A 21,750-nucleotide genomic window follows, 5' to 3' on the forward strand; every position below is an offset into this window, starting at 1 on the left:
AAATGTACCCCGTACACCCATCCATTCACACACCTGAAGAAGAAGCTGACGGAAGATTTTTTTTAATTTGCAGGTTTAAAGCAATCCTTGTTTTTCATGTCTTAAAATATTATTGTGATGTGTGTGACATGGTATGATGCATGTAATATATTATATACAAACCAGTAAATATTATTTTGTTATCCTCGGATCTCTCCACACTGAAGTCCAGAAGTGAATAATAGATTCATAGTTTATACACTTTGTGTGAAACGAGATCAACATAATGCTGGAAAAAAACATTTTGGAAAGTACATTTTAAACATAAATAACTAGGTAAAATGAAAGATTTACATGGATCTTGTCATACTTTCACACACACACACACACACACACACACACACACACACACACACACACACACACACACACACACACACACACACACACACACACACACAGCCAGCCAGCCATGAAACACGCCATTCTATCAATCCCACTGTATTCACGAAAAATAAGTGTTCTTCCCTCCACTTTCCACACCTTTTGTTGGAACACCCTGCCGGACTATGCAACACACACTCATGTCCCAGATTTTGTGATTATTTTTCAGGAAGTACCGCTACATAGGATTCAGACAGCTTGTGAGGTGGTGCCATGGTGTGCTAGGGAGGAAAATCAGGATACCTTTACCTTCATGTGGAGTGCGGGCCATCAGATATGCATTTCCGTCTGATGTACTAAGAGGTTTTGAGTGGTCTGAGCTTGAATGAAAATGGTAACATGAAAATGTATTTATAATCTAATGCATCATGATCACTTATGAAATAAAAGAGTAAACCCTGTAATTCCTTGCAAGTGCATTTTGTTCAGTATTGTCGTTGGTGTCAACATCAGTGGGAAAAAGTGGGATCAGTTTGGGTATCTTGTACTGTATGGTGCTGCAGCTTCTTATCGGTATGGGGGGTGATATGCAGCGGCCCAAGAGTCAGGTTTGTCACACAATTCCTCTGGGAAGGAAGCTTCAAAGGCACCTGGATCCTCTGTCAGCTTCTCAAACAGACGTTGAAGCAATCTTGACACGTGACCTGTAAATGTAACAGTGGATAGCTCAGGATGAGAAAAGGCATTACTAGCACGGAACCAAGTACAGCTTTTATGCTTGCAAAAATGCATTTAAGGAAGAATGCTGCAGTTCTACTACTTCTAGCGAATACCCAACTGAAAAAAATCTGTTAAGCCTTTAAATGTAAACCAGCGTAATGCGTCGAGTGTGTTGCTGTGTGCGAGCATTATTTTGACACTTACATGCTTGAATATATCTCTGATCTTTGTTCCACGACTCTGCTGCCTTACCTTGAAGACGTGTGTGTGTGTGTGTTTTCGGTAGGTGTACTTGTGTGGATGTATAAATGTATTGATGGGTCACGACCAAATTACGCGACATCGACTTACATGTAAAACTGCTTCGTGTGCTGGATGTTTGAAACGTTATTTCTTTTAGTTTTCTTTCCTCGTCATTTGTTTCATGTTGTATACACTCAGGACTATTTCATCTCAGTTCATTTTGTCAACTTTTTTTCCGACAGCCGCGTCAGCGATTTTGACTAGGACCATGTCAAAATTGTGTCATGTTCATTCATTTTGTTTTCCTACTTTGTATAAAAACGTTTATGACCTCTTTGTTTACCTGCTTTTCGCTATAGCTTTCCCCTGTTTTTCGCTCCTTAACCACTGTTATTCCCTTTTAGAGAGAGAGACCCGTTCACTGATGCTTGTCCCATGCCTAGCTACCGATGCCCAGCCCTGGTTCTTCTTCTTCAAAGAAGTTGTAACCTACATTTTGAATGCCTTTAGACATCGTTAGTTTCAGATCCAGGGTTGGTTGTTTTTACGCAATATCGGCCAGGTGCTCGCAAAAATAGTTTTTTCTTGATTTTGACACCGTCCTGGTATATATGCATTTGGTTTTTCACGGACAAAATGGTTTTCGAACAGCTCTCTTCATCTTTTTCCATGCACATCTCTTGTGTGTGTACTACGAGAAAAGTATTGAATGTTTGAACTCCACACCCTTAAACCCCATACCCGACTCAAAATCGCAACCATCCTATTTTAGTCAACCAATTGGAAGTAAGTGTTACGGGCATATGCTCTGGAACATTATATTCGTGCATAGTTTTGTGACACATGTTTTTGTCATTTTGCTGATGGTTTTATTGTCAGGTGATGTCCACCCGAACACAGGCCCGCCTGGTAGAGAGCATGCTAAAGATACCTCTATTTTGCATATAAATGTACGTAGTTTGCGAAACAAGATTGATATTTTACAATGTGAAGTTAAAGAGCACGATATTGTGACTTTGTCAGAAACTTGGTTGTGTGACTCGATATCAAACGACAGTTTATGCCTCAAAGGATTTCATCCCCCAGTGCGTCTTGATAGGCCAGATGGATATGGAAGAGTAGCTGTTTACGTGAAAAACGATCTTATTTGCAAACCAAGGCCTGATTTGTTAATTCCAGGCCTTGAAGCAGTGTGGGTAGAAACTAAATTATTGCAAGAAACTGTGCTGGTTGGTTCATTTTAAGGACCACCAGACTCTCGGATTGATTATTGGCACTTGGTTGACGAGTCTGTAAAACAAGTAATGAGAACACCACATAAATTTCTAATTCTTGGAGACTTTAACGAAGATTTTTTGAATAATCCATCTCCCCACTTTCTTAATTTAATACAAAAAAACAATCTGCACCAGCTCGTTACTGAACCCACACGTATTACAGAAACTAAATCCTCATGCATTGATCTGGTCCTGACCACGAGTATAAACTTAATTAGTGAAGTTGTAGTGTTACCCCCCATTTGTAGTGACCATTCTGTGCCATGTGTAAAATTAACGTCACAGAGATTAAAAAAAGGTCAGTTCAAAAGGACTATATATAATTATGCCAAGTTAGATGTTGATACATTTTTGTTTGAATTAAACAAAATTGATCTTTTGAACACAGTTTTAAATGCATCCATTGACGAAGCTGCTGCCTTGTTTTCTGAACATTTATTCCGTGTTGCAAAAACATGTATGCCTGTTAAGATAATAACAGTACGTGAAGATGATGCCCCATGGATGACTGAACATATTTTACAATTACGAAACGCAAAAAATTGTATACACCAAGTTGCTAAGCGCCTAAATACACCCGAGCAGTGGGCATTATTCCGCCTGACTAGAAATCAGTATACAGATGAAATTCGTAAAATAAAAAGAGATTATTTTCTAGAACTTGATGAGAGGATAAATTGTAAGCAGAACTTCGGAAGCAAAAATTGGTGGCAACTTGTTAATTCATTTTTGAAGAAAAAAGGTGTTGCATGTAACGAAATTCCACCGCTAGAAGATAATGGAAAATTATTGATAACATCTGTGAAAAAACGATTTTGTTTAATAATTATTTCGAAAGCCAGTCTAAAGTTGAAAATCCAGACGATCCCCTGCCCGAGGCAAATTGGTGTAATACATCTTTACCGACTTTTGAATTAACAGAAGCTGAAGTTGTCCAAGTGTTAAGGAATTTAAACGTATCCAAGGCCGTGGGCCCTGACGGAATACATAATAAATTGCTTGTAGTTGGATTACCTGTTATCGTTTCACCGCTTACAATTCTCTTTAACAGATCCTTGTCTGAGGGTGTTTTTCCAGTTGTCTGGAAAACTGCTCACATTACGCCCATTTTTAAGAAAGGCGATAGGAGTGCTTGTTCCAACTACCGTCCAATCTCTTTGCTGAGTTGTATTGGGAAGGTGCTCGAAAAATGTATACAAATCCGTGTGTTTGGTTATTTGCAAAATTATGATTTGATTACACACTGTCAATCTGGTTTTATTGCTGGTGATTCGACTGTTTATCAACTATTGAGTATATATGATGATTTTTGTGTTGCACTTGATAAAAACATTATGTCACAGGCAATATTTTTTGATGTATCAAAAGCTTTTGATAAAGTCTGGCATCGCGGTCTGCTCCACAAGCTTGAGGCGATAGGTATAAAAGGTCCCTTGCTTGTTTGGTTTGAACATTACTTGAGCGATCGCAGGCAAGCAGTAGTACTGAAAGGAACCAAATCAAGTTATGCTACCCCTTCTGCTGGTGTCCCCCAGGGTTCTGTCTTAGGACCTCTTTTATTTATCATTTATATTAACGATATTGGTGTTGGTCTTGAATCAGTGTTGAAACTCTTTGCAGACGATACGAGTATGTATTTAAGTTTAGATAACGATGATGTACGAGCAGAGATTTTGAATTCTGATTTGGATAAAATTCGCACATGGGCTTCTAAATGGAAAGTCACTTTTAATTGTCAAAAGACAGAATTGTTGGACATTTGTCGGCAACACCAGTTTTTACTTCCACCATTGTACTTCGAAGATGCACACTTAGTTGATGTTGAAAATCACAAGCACCTTGGCGTCATTCTACACGGTAATTGTAAATGGGATTCCCACATAAAAAGTCTAATTGCGAAATGTAGAAAGTCAATTGCGTGTTTTGGTTTATTCAAGCATCGTTTAAACAGAAAATCACTTGAAGTTATATATAAATCCTTTATGTTACCATTGTTTGATTACGCGGACGTTATTTGGGATAACTGTACACAGTGTTTGGCAGACGAGTTGGAGACATTGCATCTCGATGCAATCCGAATCATTGTAGGTGCAGTACGTGGCACAAGCCACCAAAAACTGCATAACGAATCGGGTTTTGTGCCCCTGAAAGAAAGGCGACGTCGTCATAAACTTTTGCTGTATTATAAAATTGTAAATCGTTTTACCCCAGAATATTTATATTCCAAACTGCCGGTCCTGGTTTCCGATGTAAATCCTTACCACAGACGACGCCCTCTTGAACGTAAGGTTCCATTGTGCAGAAGTGAGTTATATAAATCTTCATTCTTTCCTTCAACGACAGCTTTGTGGAATAATCTTCCAGAAAATATACAACAAACGCAGTCAGTTGGTGAATTTAAAAGGTATTTGACCGATGGAGATGTTGTTGTTCCACAGTATTATTATTTAGGCAACCGCCAGGCACAGGTACTTCACAGCAGGTTGAGATTAAACATGAGCGATTTGCAACAAGACTTAGTTAACCGACACCTCTCTGATAATTTAGAATGTACGTGTGGAGCATGCCCGGAAGATTCTGAACATTTCTTGTTACACTGTCCAAAATTTAAAGAACATAGAACCATTTTATTCAATAGTCTGCCAACACACGTTCTAGATTGCAAAACACTCTTGTTTGGAAATACTGATTTAACTATATCTTTGAACACGAAAATATTCTCTGTTGTACAAGACTATGTTATGTTAACTAATCGCTTCGGCTGATATTATATTAACTGTGCAATTGATGTAGCCAGGCATTATCTCTCTCTCTCTCTCTCTCTCTCTCTCTCTCTCTCTCTCTCTCTCTCTCTCTCTCTCTCTCTCTCTCTCTCTCTCTCTCTTCATCTTATTTGTATAAAATATAATTAAGGATTATCAAGATAAGTGTTGAAGCTATCACTTGTTCGCCATGTTTTGCTATCGGAATGTGTATTGATTATCATTTCAAGAACGTGTCCATAAGCAATCTGCTTGTTAACGTTCTTAATGTTGTTATTGATTGAAACGTGTGGATGAGAAATTGAATAAAACACGCTTAAACCAAATGTAATATTTCTATCTGTCTTTTCCCTCTTCAGTTGTGTGTGTGTGTGTGTGTGTGTGTGTGTGTGTGTGTGTGTGTGTGTGTGTGTGTGTGTGTATTGCCAGAATTCTGGAGTATAAGAAAAGAAGAGGATTTTCATTTGTGTGTGTGTGTGTGTGCTAAAAACCAGAAGTCAGTAGTTACCCTGCATGTAACTTACCATAAGCTCGTGGCCCTTTGCACTTCCTCACACTGTACTCTCCTTTCTTTCCTTTTGGGAATGTGACGGACAACGTCGGATTTCCTTCCTCATTAAGCGCATCACCTCTGTCCCCATTTGCATTGTAACGCAGAGTGGCAAGGAACAGCCTGAAAACAGGATACACATTTAAATGCACTGAACCAATGACTCTCAGTCATAATTCCACGCTTTACTAAATATTAGGCAGATACCTCATTCAAAATCACTCTGCTCCCCCCCCCTCCCCCCTCTCCATGTGTATTTATTGTATAATTCTCATTAATAGATCTTATTAAAAAAAAAATGCATAACGGAATGTGTAATACTGTTTGTTCATCTATTAGTTGCCTCCCTTCAAGTTTATTTTTGAACAATTCTGAGAATACAATTTTAACTATAACTCAATGTCATAATAAAACAAGGAAGAAAAATTGTGTAGAGATCTCAATTCCTTATTTTCATTTTTTTGTTGAAGGAAATCACTATGCAATGTCATTGCTTTAAAACAATTGCATCAAAATGATCTCCCTTGATCTCTCTTGCACAAGACATTTGTTTCAACTATTTGTTTATTAGATTTGGGAGATTTTACAGGAATGAATCTAAAAATCAATGACCTAAATATTTCTACATTGTATAAAGAATCTACTGGAGGTATGATGCATGTTTATGTGTGTTTTGAGTGTGATTGTGAGTGTGTAGATGTGCGTGTGAATGTGACTGCGTGCGTTTGCGTGTGAATGTGTGTGTGTCCGTCCGTCTATGTGTCTATCTGGATCAAAGTGTATACATGTGCATGTCTATGCGTATGTGTGGTGTATGTGTCTGTCCTGTGAAGGAAATCACGGCTTTTTCCTTTTATCAACTTCTTGCCTTAGTAGTAAGAGGTAAAGCTCTTCCCTATTGCTCGTTAGATCATTGTTGACCCGTGCTACCATCATATCACCCTATTGGAGTTAAAATGTAACTTTGAAATTTTACATGTTTGGATAAACTTGATGATTTGACTTAGTTAGTGTGCCTTGATTTAGTCTACACTGTTTGGTCACAGATTTTAAGTTAATGTAACCCCACCCCAATCAGTAGCCCAGTGTCCAGTATAGATTGGGTTTAGAACATTTTTGAAATTTAATTTTTCCAAAAAATTGTCTTTTCTTATACTTTGTATTTTTAAAATTTAATTTTTCCCAAAAATTCTTTTCTTATAATTTTTTTAAATTTTCAAATAGTCTTGTTTCAAGGTTTGTGTGTCAGTTTGTCACATGTTTTGTGAATACTTCTAACCATATTGCACTAAAATAACTTGATATATTGATTGAGTTGTTCAAGAAACAACAGTCGATATGATGTCACTGTGAAACAGTGAGTATACTGTTCAAAAAAAGAAACGCATAGCTTGTAATATTTGGTTAATTTAGTTATATGGCTACAAGGATATCCACCAAACTGCAGAAAATGTTTATCTGGTCGTCGACCTTTCGTCCATTGCCACAAGTGAGCTCTGCACGTGACGCATGCGTTATCAGTGGCTACAATGTCAAAATTGCTCATTTGGCATGACCACTCGTCATGCTTCAGTGTAATCTCGTGAAACTCGGGGAATATTGAGCTCTCACCATGTCTTCCAAAACCCATAAAAGCGGATTGTTCGCCACAAAGAAATCAGACGACAATTCAGCGACGAAAGATGGCCCGATTGAGCAGAGAAGACCGCCAAATTGCATTGGGTCGTTTACAAGCAGGCCAAAGTCAAAGTGCAATCGCCAGGCACTTCCACGTGTCCCAGAGCACCATCAGTAGACTGTGGGTCAGGTTTCAAGCCACTGGCTCCGTTGCTGACTTGCCACGAGCGGGAAGACCAAGGGCGACAACTGCTGCTCACGACCGCTTCATACGGCTCCGCCACCTCCGGAATCGTTTCCTGTCGGTCTCATCTTCTGTCCAGGCTCTCCCCGGGCCACACCGATTATCGGACCGTGCGGAACCGCCTGCATGAAGCTGGTTTGAGAGCTCGCAGACCTCACAGAGGAGCTGTCCTCACCCGCCGCCATCGCCAGAACCGAGTGCAGTGGGGCAACCAGCACCTTCGCTGGACCGTCCGGAATCACTGGAGACACGTGTGGTTCAGCGACGAGTCCTACTTCCTGCTCCAGCGACATGATGGTCGGAGGAGGGTCTACCGGAGAGTAAACGAACGTTACGCGCCCAACTGTGTGGATGAGGCACCCGTTCATGGTGGTGGAGGCGTCATGGTGTGGGGGGCGATCAATACCGCTGGAAGGAGCACCCTGGTGCACGTCCAAGGGCGCATAACTGCCCAGCGATACGTGGAGGAAATTCTGAGCCCACACGCCCTTCCTCTTCTGTCTGACCAGGATGCCATATTCCAGCAGGACAACGCTCGCCCGCACACAGCACGACTCACCACCCAGTTCCTCACCGACCACCATGTCCAGGTGCTTCCCTGGCCATCCATGTCGCCAGACATGAACCCGATAGAACACCTCTGGGATGAATTGGACAGACGTGTGCGCAGGCGAGAAGAAGCGCCGGCAAATCACCGCGATCTATTGCAGGCACTTCAGGAGGAGTGGGACACCATCCCACAGCAAGATATCCGGCATCTGATCCAGTCCATGCCCTCAAGGTGACGGTCAGTTGTTGCTGCTCAAGGCAGTCACACCCCCTACTGACTTGACAGCTTCGGCACCCAATCGTATTGATTGACTGATTGATTTGAAGATGCAAATGAACTGTGTGTGCATTCAACTGTGTCCATATCAAATTTCAAACAAATAATCTAAATATTGGATTTTCTGTTAATTTTTTCGAAAAATAAAACAAATTTGGCAAGTAGCAACTATGCGTTTCTTTTTTTGAACAGTATAGATGTGATAGAATCACAGTGTTGAACAAATATATTTTGTGGAAAGTTTAACTGAAAGACCTCAGTTAAAAAGCGGATAGCTATTGAAGGCGTGTTCAGATCACGTCAGTTGTGAGCTCATTTTTTGATTTAAGTATTTATCAGGACCTTTGCAGATGGCGAGCGCCTATAAGGATACCAACTTTGAGGAATACTTGGCCCAGTCTAACAAACTAAATATGACTGGAGAAGCGCAACAGAAGTATATTTTGCAGTGCATGGAGAGAGATGAGAGAGTCGTGATTAGGGAAATGGAAAAGATTAAAGTTGAAGCTGAAGCTAAAGCTAAGGCAGCTGAAGCTAAAGTTAAGGCAACTGAAGCTGAAGCTAAAGTTAAGGCAGCTGAAGCTGAAGCTAAAGTTAAGGCAGCTGAAGCTGAAGCTAAAGTTAAGGCAGAGGAAATTAAAGCTAAGGCAGCTAAAGCTGAGAGGAGAGAGAAGACATTAGAAACTTTGAACTGAGGAAGTTAGAAATTGAAGCAAGGGCACGTACGGAAGGAAACGAGAATCGAGAGCGACCTGAACAGCGGGACAGGGAGCAAAAGACCCACCCGAGGAACTATCCTAGGTTACCCATGTTCAAGGAAGCTATAGACTCTATGGACTCGTTCCTTTGTAGATTTGAAGCACATGCAGAAGCGTTGAGCTGGCCAAAGAAAGATTGGGGAATCCTTCTTAGCGCAGTTCTAGACGGTCAAGCTTTGAATTTGTTTCATATTCTGAATGCAAAGAGAGGACCACAGTACGAGACCTTGAAGGAATGTTTATTGACAAAGTTTCACTGTAATGCAGAAGGTTTCAGACAGAAGTTCAGGTCTGCGAAACCGGAAGTTGAAGAATCATTTTTGTAATTTGGTACTCGACTGAGACACCTGTTTGATCGTTGGGTACAGCTGAGCGCAACAGAGAACACGTTCGATAGCCTAGCAGAACTAGTGATCCAGTAACAGATGATGTCTAGTGTAGCGAAAGAACTAGCCGTATTCCTACGCGAGAGGAACCCAAAGAAGCTGACGGAACTTATTGAGTTAGCAGAGAACTATCGCGTGGCACATCCGTCCAAGATACTAGCAGGCAAAGGTGACAACGTACCTGCATTCAGCGCACCTCAGAACAGAGGAGGACATGCAAACAGAGGCGGTCAGAGGGGTGGCAAAGGCGGTTCTCATTCCAGGCAGACAAATCGAGAGGACTATCAAGCTTCTTCACAACAAGCGGAGATAGACAAGTCCGAGGGACTGGGTGGCCGAGTGGTAACGCACTTGCGCTCGGAAGCGAGAGGTTGCGAGTTCGACCCTGGGTCAGGGCGTTAGCAATTTTCTCCCCCCTTTCCTAACCTAGGTGGTGGGTTCAAGTGCTAGTCTTTCGGATGAGACGAAAAACCGAGGTCCCTTCGTGTACACTACATTGGGCTGTGCACGTTAAAGATCCCACGATTGACAAAAGGGTCTTTCCTGGCAAAATTGTATAGGCATAGATACAAAATGTCCACCAAAATACCCGTGTGACTTGGAATAATAGGCCGTGAAAAGTAGGATATGCGCCTAAATGGCTGCGATCTGCTGGCCGATGTGAATGCGTGATGTATTGTGTAAAAAATTCCATCTCACACGGCATAGATAGATCCCTGCGCCTTGAGTCCGAGTCTGGAGATATGCGCGGGATATAAGACTTCATATAATATAATAATAACAATAAGAAAGACGCTCACATCACATGTTACAGGTGTGGAATAGTAGGCCACGTCGCAAGAGGATGTAGGTCAGGCTTACAGAGGAGCAAACCAACAATGCTTTGCGCCGGATGGAACAGGAGTACACCGGCAGCCAAAACCGTAGACTTCCAGGACGGTGACCTAGAATATTCCAAAGGAACTGTCAACGGCATCCCAGTCACGGTGGTGATTGATTCGGGTGCAGTGACAGCAGGAGTGAGAAGATCGCTGGTTCGCCCAGAGCAGTACACCGGACAGAGCAAGACGACAATCTCCTTCGGAGGAAACAGGGAAACCTTCCCACTAGCAGTCGTCCCGGTGGAAACAAGTACGTACACCGGAAACATCTGCTGTTGTGTGATTGACTCACCAGTGACCGACCTACTACTAGGAAACCTCGAGAAGATTCATCCTGCACCAGGATTATTTGGCAAAGTGGTGGTCGACGAACCAGAAACACCAACGCTAGTGACACCAGGAGTAGAACAGCTTTCTACAGCTGCTGCAACTACGCGAGCGCAGTGTACACTGGACAAGAAAGAAACGAAACCACTCAGAGCTCCAGCATCAAAACTTTCAGTGGACGAAGATGAGTTGAAGAAACTTCAAGGGGCAGATCCAAAACTAGATGCCTACTTCAAGTTTGCTTCCAGCGGGGAATTAAAGAAACAAGAAAAAAATAGTTTCCACTTCGTGATAGAGAACGGCGTTCTCTACAGAGACTTTGTTACCCCGACCGAGACATATCACCAGATTGTAGTCCCGGAACCACTCGTCGAATCAGTGCTATTTTCCGCCCATGACACTTTAATCTCGGGACACTGTAGCAAGCACAAGACAACGGATAGAATCCGAGCGCGATTTTTCTGGCCAGGGATGTCTACAGCTGTCGCAGAATATTGTAGATCCTGTGATATTTGCCAGAGAACTCAAGCAAAGGGAAAGACAAGAGATATTCCCTTAGACAACATGCCAAGGATAGAGACACCATTCAAGCGAGTAGCTATCGACCTCGTTGGCCACGGAGGAGAAGCACACGCACATCCTGACAGTCATCGATGTGGCGACTAGATTTCCGGAAGCAATACCATTGAAGAAGATAGACTCTGTTACAGTGGCCGAAGCACTGTTTTCTGTCTTCGCCAGAATGAGAATTCCCGATGAAATCCAGTCAGACAATGGATCCCAGTTCACCTCAGACATGATGCGAGAGTTCCGGAAGTTACTCTCCATAAAAGGTGTATTTTCGTCGCCTTACCATGCGCAGTCCAAAGGTATCGTCGAGCGTCTGCACGGCACCCTGAAGCCCATGCTGAAGAAGGTCATCTCAACTCAACCAAGGCTGTGGCACATGTATCTGCCGGCACTACTCTTCGCCATCAGAGAACTGCACAACGCGAGTACAGGATTTTCCCCATTCCAACTGCTCATCGGAAGGCAGCCGAAAGGACCCATCGACTTACTCGCCAACGCCTGGACTGGCAGAGAAAGTGCCCAGGAGGCCAAGACGACCTACCAATACGTCATTGATTTGAAGACCATGATCTACGACGCCTGTAAGGTGGCACACGACGCAGTGGACAAAGCCAGAGCGATTCAGAAGCATCACCTCGACAAGAGATCCACAAGGAGGAAGTTTGCAGTCGGAGACCAAGTTCTGCTACTTCTACCGACTACAGCAAACAAGCTCCATATGCAGTGGAAAGGCCCTTACAGAGTTGTGGAAGTTTTCAACAATGACTACAGAATTGACATGTTGACCACGCAGAAGGTATACCATGCCAACATGCTCAAGCTCTACGTAGAAAGAGGCAACAGCACCGCAAGAATGACAACAGAGAAGAAGAAGAAGTGCCAGACAACGATGTCAAACCAGATGCTGGTACCGAAGGCGATACCCTACGACCAGATCATAGGAAACAACGTGTGTCCCCAGGGCACCAAGCCAACAGCGGTAGCAGTATTGCTAGAAGAAGAGGACGGAACACCATTCAACCTTGAGACTGTGGAACTGCCACAGGATGAGGCCACTTCCAGCTGGAAGGAGGCCCACATCGATGAAGAGTTGGACCCTGATCAAAAAGTCCAGGAGGTTGAAGCAGCGTTCCGAGAGTTCAAGCAATATTTAAGAGGATCACCAGGAGCATCAAGAGGCACAGTAGTCCATTCAATCCGGGTGACGACAGACGTACCTACGCGGACGAAACAGTACCCACTGACATTCGCAGCAGGGGATGACAACATCTTCGCTGACATGCTGTCACGATCAGGATCGGATCAACATATTTCGTACGCACCTTAGCAGGTCGGAGGATGCCTGAGAAAAGAATGGAACATTCTTTTTTTTCAGGGGGGGGACGTGTGAAGGAAATCACGGAAGATACTAACCGGCAATGTTGACAGTGATATCCTCCACGCTTTTTAGAAGCGCTAGCCAGGGATATTATCGTGACATAGCAAAGTGACTAGCACGTGCTGTGAATTCAGCTCACTCACTGACAGAGAGTTGACGTTGTGAATCGTAACGCAGATATCAGTACACTTGACCACTGTCCAGCGACAGAGAGGGGTCTGTCACAGGAATCGACCGGGAGAAAGGAGGCCCGCGTAAAGCACTTTTAAGGTAAATGGAATAAGCATTTGAGTATCGTTAATGTTTATCGCATAAGTTGAATCGACTAACACTGTAACTTTAAACATAGCAGACAGATATCTAAGACAAGATGTCCGCTATTTATGTTGTGCAGTGCGTCGTATAACCGGTCAGACAGGAAGGTAGTGACCAGATGACAGCACCAAGGATCTGAGAAGTCGCCGTAATTATCTTACCTATTGACTCGCCAAGCGGAGATTCGACGGGATTTCTAGACGCTAGAGCACGGTTATTTTGTGTCCGTATAGTTGGACCTTAGAGGTCACTGGGCGATAGTACGGCGTAGACCGAGGTCGCCAGTAAGAGGATTTAGTAGTAAATACATGTATACAACTCTCCTGTGTTCACTTTCAAGTAAATAACTATCGTTCTGATATCATTTTAAAGTGAAGCTAAAGAAACCTGGTATCGGCACTGCTGTGCATCTCCTATGATCTCAATGGTATCAAGGCACGGGTCATAGAGATCAATTTAGATCTAGATCTATTTCCGGTTGTGTTATTTTCCTTCCACCATTCCTCGATGGAAAAGAGTTCGTGTTGTTTTTGTTTTAATTTTTGTCTGTCGTTGATCATTGTATACACAAATTACACAAACGTCATCTTGTGAGGGACCAAAAAATATTGAAACTCTCGGATGATTTTTGTGTGTGGTATCAACCTCGACCTACGGTCTCGGTTGATACCACAAAAAAATCATCCTCGAGTTTCAATATTTTTCGGTCCCTCACTCGATGACGTTGTGTAATCTCTATTTCCTAGTGTACGGCTATTGAAGCTGTGTGATTCTGTGTAGGACCAGAATTAAAATATGTCTACGAGAACTTGATTACGTAAGATAAGGAATATTTAGTAGCCAGAGCAGACGGTGATTTTTGACTATACAAGAGCCCTGAATCGTTACACTTACGCTAGATACCGTGCGCCTATGAGGTGACGGACTGTTTGTATTTCTTTACCTGATTGAAGAGTAAAGAGTTTTGATAGCGCAATTGTACGAGATTGTCATCTCTAGTTGTTTTATTTGCTACAAAACTGTGAGTACCGGATTTTTGAGTATCTAACCTTTATGTTCATGATTGTGTGTATTTGTGTGTATGCTGTCATAGCTGATTAATACAGTGGAGGGAACCTACATTTGGAGTTGTGTTTGTTTCCGTATGATAGCGTACTAGCGCATTTGCATTCATTCACATGTCCGTCTGTGTCTGTGATTCTGGATCAAAGAAAGTGTATATGCATGTGTATTGGTGTGGTTGTGTGTGTCTGTTTGTGTGTGTGTGTGTCTGTGTCCTTCTGTGTGTATCTCTTCGTTATTATTTTATTGGCAAGACAGAGAGAGAAATCAGAAATCTGAATTTGTTTAGAGTCTCAGTCTCCCTCCTACACATATTCACACGGACACACATACCTTACATAAACGATGGAGATGCAACGCACTACGTCTGCCGTTAAATTTAATCATGCACCGCCAACAGAAACATAACGATCACTTGCCTTCATCACTTTTCTTTTCCGTCGCCTTTGAGTCTTTCTCCGGTTCGACACTTCTTCGTCAGCCGTCTCAACTGTCTTTTATCCAGCATTCAAATTCTTCTTCACATTGATAAACGTTAGTGGGATCCCTGACGGGACAGCATCCTCCATCAACCTCCGACTCGGACGATAACCGATTTCGAATTCGAACAAGGGAGCTGTGAACTGTTCTGCAAATGCATCATCTGCAAAATGGTGTCCACTCGGTGGTCTTTTGGTTGTGAATAATCTGTTTCCACAAAGTCAATCCAAGCTTTCCTTCTGCGAAAGACTTCAGGGAACCCGTGAGTAAGCTTACTTATTCCCGGCATGTTTGCATAGATAGTATTGCAACCGTAAACGACGCAGAAACGATCTACTCATGCTGACTCGTGTTTGCAGAAAGTTAGATCTAGATCCATGGAGAGGGCGCTGCTTCCGCTCCCACTCCCAGTCCCATCGCTACGTCATCTGCCGACGTTTCTATTTTTAGCATCATGGTGGCAGAAGCGAGATTTTACGGACTTTTCCCACTCGCTGCGTCAGCTCCTCGCATCTTCGGGCCTTTGAAGGGGTGGGAATGGAATGCATCTGGGTGTATGTTTGCATTGGTAATAAGGGTTTTGGGTTGAAAATGGGGTTTAGATGCACTTTAAAGGAAAGTCTGTGAACGATCCTGCTACGACTGTTAAAGGAAAGTCTGGGAACGATCCTGCTACGACTGTTAAAGGAAAGTCTGGGAACGATCCTGCTACGACTGTTAAAGGAAAGTCTGGGAACGATCCTGCTACGACTGTTAAATGAAAGTCTGGGAACGATCCTGCTATGAACGACTGTTATAAGAAATGATGTGAATAACCCTGCTATGACCGTTATAAAAAAATTCTGTGAATGACCCTGCTACGACTGTCTAAGGGAAGTCTATCAATGATCCTGCTACGACTGTTATAGGAAAGTCTAGGAATGATCCTGTTACGACTGTTATAGAAAAAGCTGCAAATCATAACTGATGTGATTGTCATGGGAAAGTCTGAATATACCCTTGATATCACTGTTACAGGAACATGTGTAAATACCCCTGATATGATTCAGACGAAAGGGTGTAAATAATCCTGATACGACTGTTACACGAAAAGGTACTTACTGCATACACCATCGTCACACAACGAGTCCTCTTCGCAATTTCTCATGTCAGTCCCCACACATGATTGGCCCGGACTCAGTCCTGTTTCACACACACACACACACACACACACACACACACACACACACACACACACACACACACACACACACACACACACACACACACGAGCACACATACATACAGTAAAGCTTTGAAAAGTGTGACTTGATGCAACTGTAAACGAGTAACATAAGTAGATTAAACCGCGTTCGACATACGCACGCCGTATATTCGGCTATACCGAGAACGCGCCAAAGCTCCATGTAAACAAAGAGTTCCCGCAAACATCACGGTAAGTGTCCTCCATTCAAAGCAAAATTAGCCTCTTTGAAAACCGCTTAAATTTATGGTTGTGGAAATGAATAAGGTATGTATCTTGTACATTTGTGATTTTCAACGAGAAATATAAATATATACACGTAAACGATAATACGAACCGATGTACATTCAAGCATATTCGTCTACTTTCATCTTATCTAACACCCCTGTGTCGATAAATGGGCTACACAACCAAACTTTTATGTTCATTGATATTTCACGCGTTGAAATGTGAATATATCACCATTTAAGGGAAGAGGTGGTGCGGATTTTTTTGTTATCCCAAATTGTTCCATGACGTGATCAGGGCCTTCAGCATGTATATGTACTTTGAACACCTTAGAATAGCTGCATGATGATAATGTTGTGTATTTGATCCTTATTTTTTGCAATAAAGCTATGGTTTTCCAAGTGAGTAAATGCTATAACTCTGGAAACTTTGTAAAAAATCGATGTTTTCAAAGCAGAGCAGCAGCCACATTTCAAAGATTTTTTGGGACTCATTGCATGCGAGCGTACTCAGCGGAAATTCACGTTTTTCGACGATATTAAAGTCAAAAAAATAAATTCCGTTATTCCGCTCAACGACCAAAACAAAGAGCCTGGCAAAGAGTACTGTCACGTGCAAATGTTCCGTATTTGGAAGAGTGACCTTCAACCTTGGAAAATCTATTCTCTATATTTTGGCAGAAGCCCGGCTGACGTCCCACCCATAGCTGCATGAAAGATGGTACCGCTTACTCCGGAACCGTAACCTACCAAAAAAACACGTTTTTACATTTAGTCAAGTTTTGACTAAATGTTTAACATAGACGGGGAATCGAGACGAGGGTCGAGGTGTATATATGTGTGTGTGTGTGTGTGTGTGTGTGTCTGTCTGTGTGGGTGTGTCTGTCTGTCTGTGTGTGTCTGTGTGTGTGTGTGTGTGTGTGTGTGTGTGTAGAGCGTTTCAGAGAAAACTACTGGACCGATCTTCATGAAATTTCACATGAGAGTTCCTGGGTATGATATCCCCAGACGTTTGTTTTCATTTTGTCGATAAATGTATTTGATGACGTCATATCCAGCTTTTTGTGAAAGTTAAGGCCGCACCGTCGCGCCCTCATTTTTCAATCAAATTGATTGAAATTTTGGTCAAGCAATCTTCGACGAAGTCCTGACTATTGCAGAGTACAAATTAGTTAATTAGTTTGCCCATTAAAGTTTTCATTAAAATCGAATTTTCACTAACAGATTCAAAATTGATTGCATCGTATTCCGCAATTTCTCCTGATTTCAAAAACATATACATATGTCATGTTTACTATACAAATGTGCTTAGAATTACAGAAAATAGGTTTAAGTAAATGCTGCGTTTGCGCGCTACGCGGAGACGAGCGTGACCCGTCTCGGTTTTTCGGTGTGGTTACATATGATAACGGTTTGTTCAAAAGTGTATAACTGGAGATGGCCTACGTGACTGCGGCACACTCACACACAAAAAAAGAACTGAGCCGGCGGTAGGAAGACCGTGCAGATATCATCCAACTTTTTGTGCAAAGCGGCGGGGTAAGCGACGGTCGAACTGACCTAATTCACACGACATAATCTGCCAACGGGCCTTTCACTGAGTCGGGTTGCACAGTGAGCTTTGCCCTGTGTTTTGCATTTCACAAAATAGGCATTCGTAAATGTTCCACTTTCGACAGATATCCGCATAGGTCAGTGGTATAGCGCTGCGCTGCGGTTCCTGAAGTCGCTGGTTCGAGCCCCGCCAATGCTATCATATTTTATGAATCATGCGCGCTTTTCCTGTTCTGTTTATAAAATGTGACCCTCCACCACGGAATGAGTCGCATGTCACCTTTGCATGATTTTGATGTTTGTACATTTTCCTGAAGAGTTTGTTATGCTCTATGCAGTGGTGAAAACCGTTTTAGAAAAGAGCGAAAACTGTTTGAGTTATAAGCCTGTGACTAAGGTGACCCTCACACTGTTACCAGACACCCCCCGGACTTATATTAAGCCTAGCGCAGAACCGCGCGAGGTGACATGCGACTCATTTCGTGGTGGAGGGTCACAAATATGCTTTTTTGTTTGGGGGGGGGGGCGGCAAGTTTTTGTGTGTGCTCATTAATATAAATAAATCGCAATTCAAGATTCAAATACTATAACATTTTTATGTCCTTATAAAAACAAGAATAAATGCCTTGTAGTGCCGGGCGGTTTGACAAAAAAATCCAATTCACATTAGTTCTGAATGGCACTAAAAACATCAAGACTTTTTTTGAGAAATCACTCACTGAAACGGACGTAGCACGCGCGCGTGCTTACACACACACACACACACACACACCAGACATGAGACCAGCAAATGTTCAAAAAGTAGGAAAGTGAGCCGGGGTCCATGGGCAACGCCCCGGTAGGGGGTTCAGGGGGGCGAAGCCCCCCTGACGGAAAATGAATGTTAGAATTATAAAGGCCATTTTGGGGCCTCTCCTGAGAGCAAAAAATGAGATCATGCCTTTATAAAAAGCTATACAACCCACAAGAATAATATGTTTTAGCATTTTAAACAAAAGTGTGATTTATAACAATCACACACACACACAAAACTTTCCCCTTATTTTTTCAGTTGCTAATGAAAGATGAAACACCCGACTACGTTCTCATCAACTAATTTCGGTGGTGCACTCGCCCTATCACAAAAAGAAAAAAATGACAAAAGTTTGCTTGCATTTATTTTATAGAATTCTCGCGACCTGGCGAAAAAAATGTCGATGCACCTCTAGCCCTATGTATCTGCTAGTGGTACCGGTCAGTATCGTCCACAACCAACCACTCAAAACGACGTACTTTGCCGTAACCTGACCCTGGGGTCCGGAGCCAAATCGCCGACCGGATTTTTGAGTGGGCGTGGTTTGCAGCGAGAGTTATCTTTTTCTAGCTTGCTTCATGCATAGATGCTACACCAAGTCCGTATTTCACCACGCAGTGGCCGTTGTCGCACCACGTGCACACGGCCTGACCGGGAATGGATATCTTGGCGATACTGTCGCCAATGAGCTGGCGCCTTTCTTTCTTGTTGATAGTGACAGTCACTTCTTCTGACAGCCAGTTGGCTTTCCACTTGTTTTTCACACTTTGGTCGTCGATCGTAAGAGCTTCCACAGCCAACAAAACAATATGGAATCCAGACGCCATGATGCTACCTTTTTCACCTTTCAGAGAGGTACAGAAAAGCGTGCTATGCAGCACAGCAAAACCACTACCGCGCTAAAGAGTCTCGTCAGTTTTACTGCGTTTTGCACGAGCGGCGGACTACGGTCATTGTGAAAAAATGCAGTGCGTTCACTTTCATTCTGTGAGTTCAACAGCTTGACTAAATGTAGTAATTTCGCCTTACGCGACTTGTTTTACTTTTTCGTCCAGTAGACACTCGTTTTCATATGAGGCGATATCGAGACTATTTTAATATAGTCTCGGCGATGACTGTTTTTTAATGGTAATCTATTACTTTGATGGCAACAGCTTGACTACATGTTTTTATATCGCTTCAAGCGACTTGTTTTTCTTTTCTGTAAATTGAACGCAATCCTGATTGAGAAGATGTCATGCACATTGTATTCTCACTCAATGCACGCCTCTGAACCGGATCTGGCAATAAAATTGGTCAACAATGCTCTGTTATTACAGAGAATAGCCACTGAAGAACACATTATGACAAATTTGAAACCTGCAGCTTCAGAATTTTGCCAATGATGAGCTATTGCGTAATGTCATTTTTGGCGACTTTTTCAACAAGAAAAGCAACTGCTTACACATGACTCGCCTTCGTTACCCCCACTCCTCCCTGAGCCACCTTACCCCATAGAAGACTCCCTCTTTTAACACTATTGTGACTAGCACTGCCACGGCGTTTACGTCCTGCCTGCCCAAGCTTGCCACCAAGAAACTTCCCAAAAATCAGTAACTGTAAAGAAATCTGTCTAGCAAGCTTGAATTAAGTCCAATCACCACCAAATTTTGTGTACTAATTCAAAAATGGATGCCCAGTTCAGTCGTGCTATTTATAAGTTTGTCACGCGATTTGTTTTAGCAAAGGGGGGTGAAAGGGGGGTGAAAGGGGGATAATTTGTGTTTTTTAACGTTTTTTTGTGTGTGTTTTATTTTCTACTGCTTTTTTTAAAAGTTATTTTTTAACAGAAAGTATTATAAATAATGTTATAACCAAACAAGGTGTAAAACCTATGAATTAGCTGAAATATTGTTAACATTGTACACAGAAATAAGGAGACAGTACAAAGAAAAAAACAAGCAAATCACGCATTCACTCACAGCATCCTGACTCAAATGAAACAAAACTGTAGATCTAACACTCACCAAATGATGTCTTGGTAATCCATATTGAATATAAGTCACATTTTCACAACAAAGTACCAACTGTACACCTATGAACAATTCCAAAAGGATTTGAAGGCTCCAGCCATCCATTGTTATCAGTGCTGCCACGCCCCCATAGCTCCTGCACGATTCCGAGATACATGTTCGTCTAGCAGTATCACCGCCAACCACGTGTAGTTTGCCGACTCGTACTAGCAACAACGGGACTGTTTCTTCCTCACTTTCACTGCTTGTATCGCTTTCGTGAGGCGAAAACGATACGTCCGAATCATGCTCTACGGGATCCTCTAGGTCCAACATCCGGAGAATCTCCTCCCGAGACAAGGCTCGCCTTTGATTCATTTTTTTTCCTCAAAAACGCACACAAATCAGGCGGATTTGCAAATGGCAGAAGGGGACGCCAAGTGTATCAAGGGAAACAACTCAATTTATTTGCAAGCTTCAAAAACCGGGAAGCAATCACGAGTCGTGTACCCTCTATGGCTGGTACTGAAAAATGCGCTTCCCGTCCATGGGCGTGTCAGCGCTGGTACTGATTTATCAGTGTCCCGTCGCGAAAGTGTTAAGACCCCAAATCCCTGATAAAACATTTTCAAGACCATATGTTTTCTAAGATATTCTGTTCATAACCTCTGTAAGTTTATCCCCATTTTAAGACCTGATTTTTGCAGGGTTTTTTAAGTCTTAAAAGGAGAATTCAACTACTTATGACCCCGCCCCCCCCCCCCCCCCCCCAAAAAAAAAAAAAAACCCCACCTGTTCCAGCTTCATAAAATATTGTTCAAGAGAAATCCTTATGTGACCTTTTTCAATCCATTTAACTATTCAACCCTAAGAATATTTCACATATTCAAACTTGCACAACCCCAAACCTGCTTCACACCACTATCACTTGCTAGCCTGATGTACTCAACATTCACTACATTTTGAAAGAAAGATTTTTTCAAACAAGAATCATAATAATTACTAATTTTCTTGACCAAATTGAGTTTTGGCTAGCCCAGACAAAAGAGGTATACTCAGACACTTGTGTGACCTCATTTCTGACACTATGACATCATCACATGATGTCATCACAAATAGTCTAGCCAAGAATGTAACCAACTCAAATAATGACATCATTAAGCTTGATGACATCAAGATTATT

The 21,750-nt window shown here is 42.4% G+C and overlaps 1 protein-coding gene across 3 annotated transcripts in view; it reads right to left on the minus strand.

The window, feature by feature from the left end:
• Window positions 1-21,750, minus strand: part of LOC138949331 (uncharacterized) — a 617,348-nt gene that overhangs the window by 173,595 nt on the left and 422,003 nt on the right. For all 3 annotated transcript variants that reach the window (XM_070321116.1, XM_070321117.1, XM_070321115.1), the window contains one exon: window positions 15,861-15,941. In XM_070321116.1, coding sequence (XP_070177217.1) covers window positions 15,861-15,941 — 81 coding nt within the window. The remainder of the gene's footprint in view (window positions 1-15,860; window positions 15,942-21,750) is intronic.

Source organism: Littorina saxatilis, linkage group LG15, assembly GCF_037325665.1.
Source record: "Littorina saxatilis isolate snail1 linkage group LG15, US_GU_Lsax_2.0, whole genome shotgun sequence".
NCBI classification, from domain to species: Eukaryota; Metazoa; Mollusca; class Gastropoda; order Littorinimorpha; family Littorinidae; genus Littorina; species Littorina saxatilis.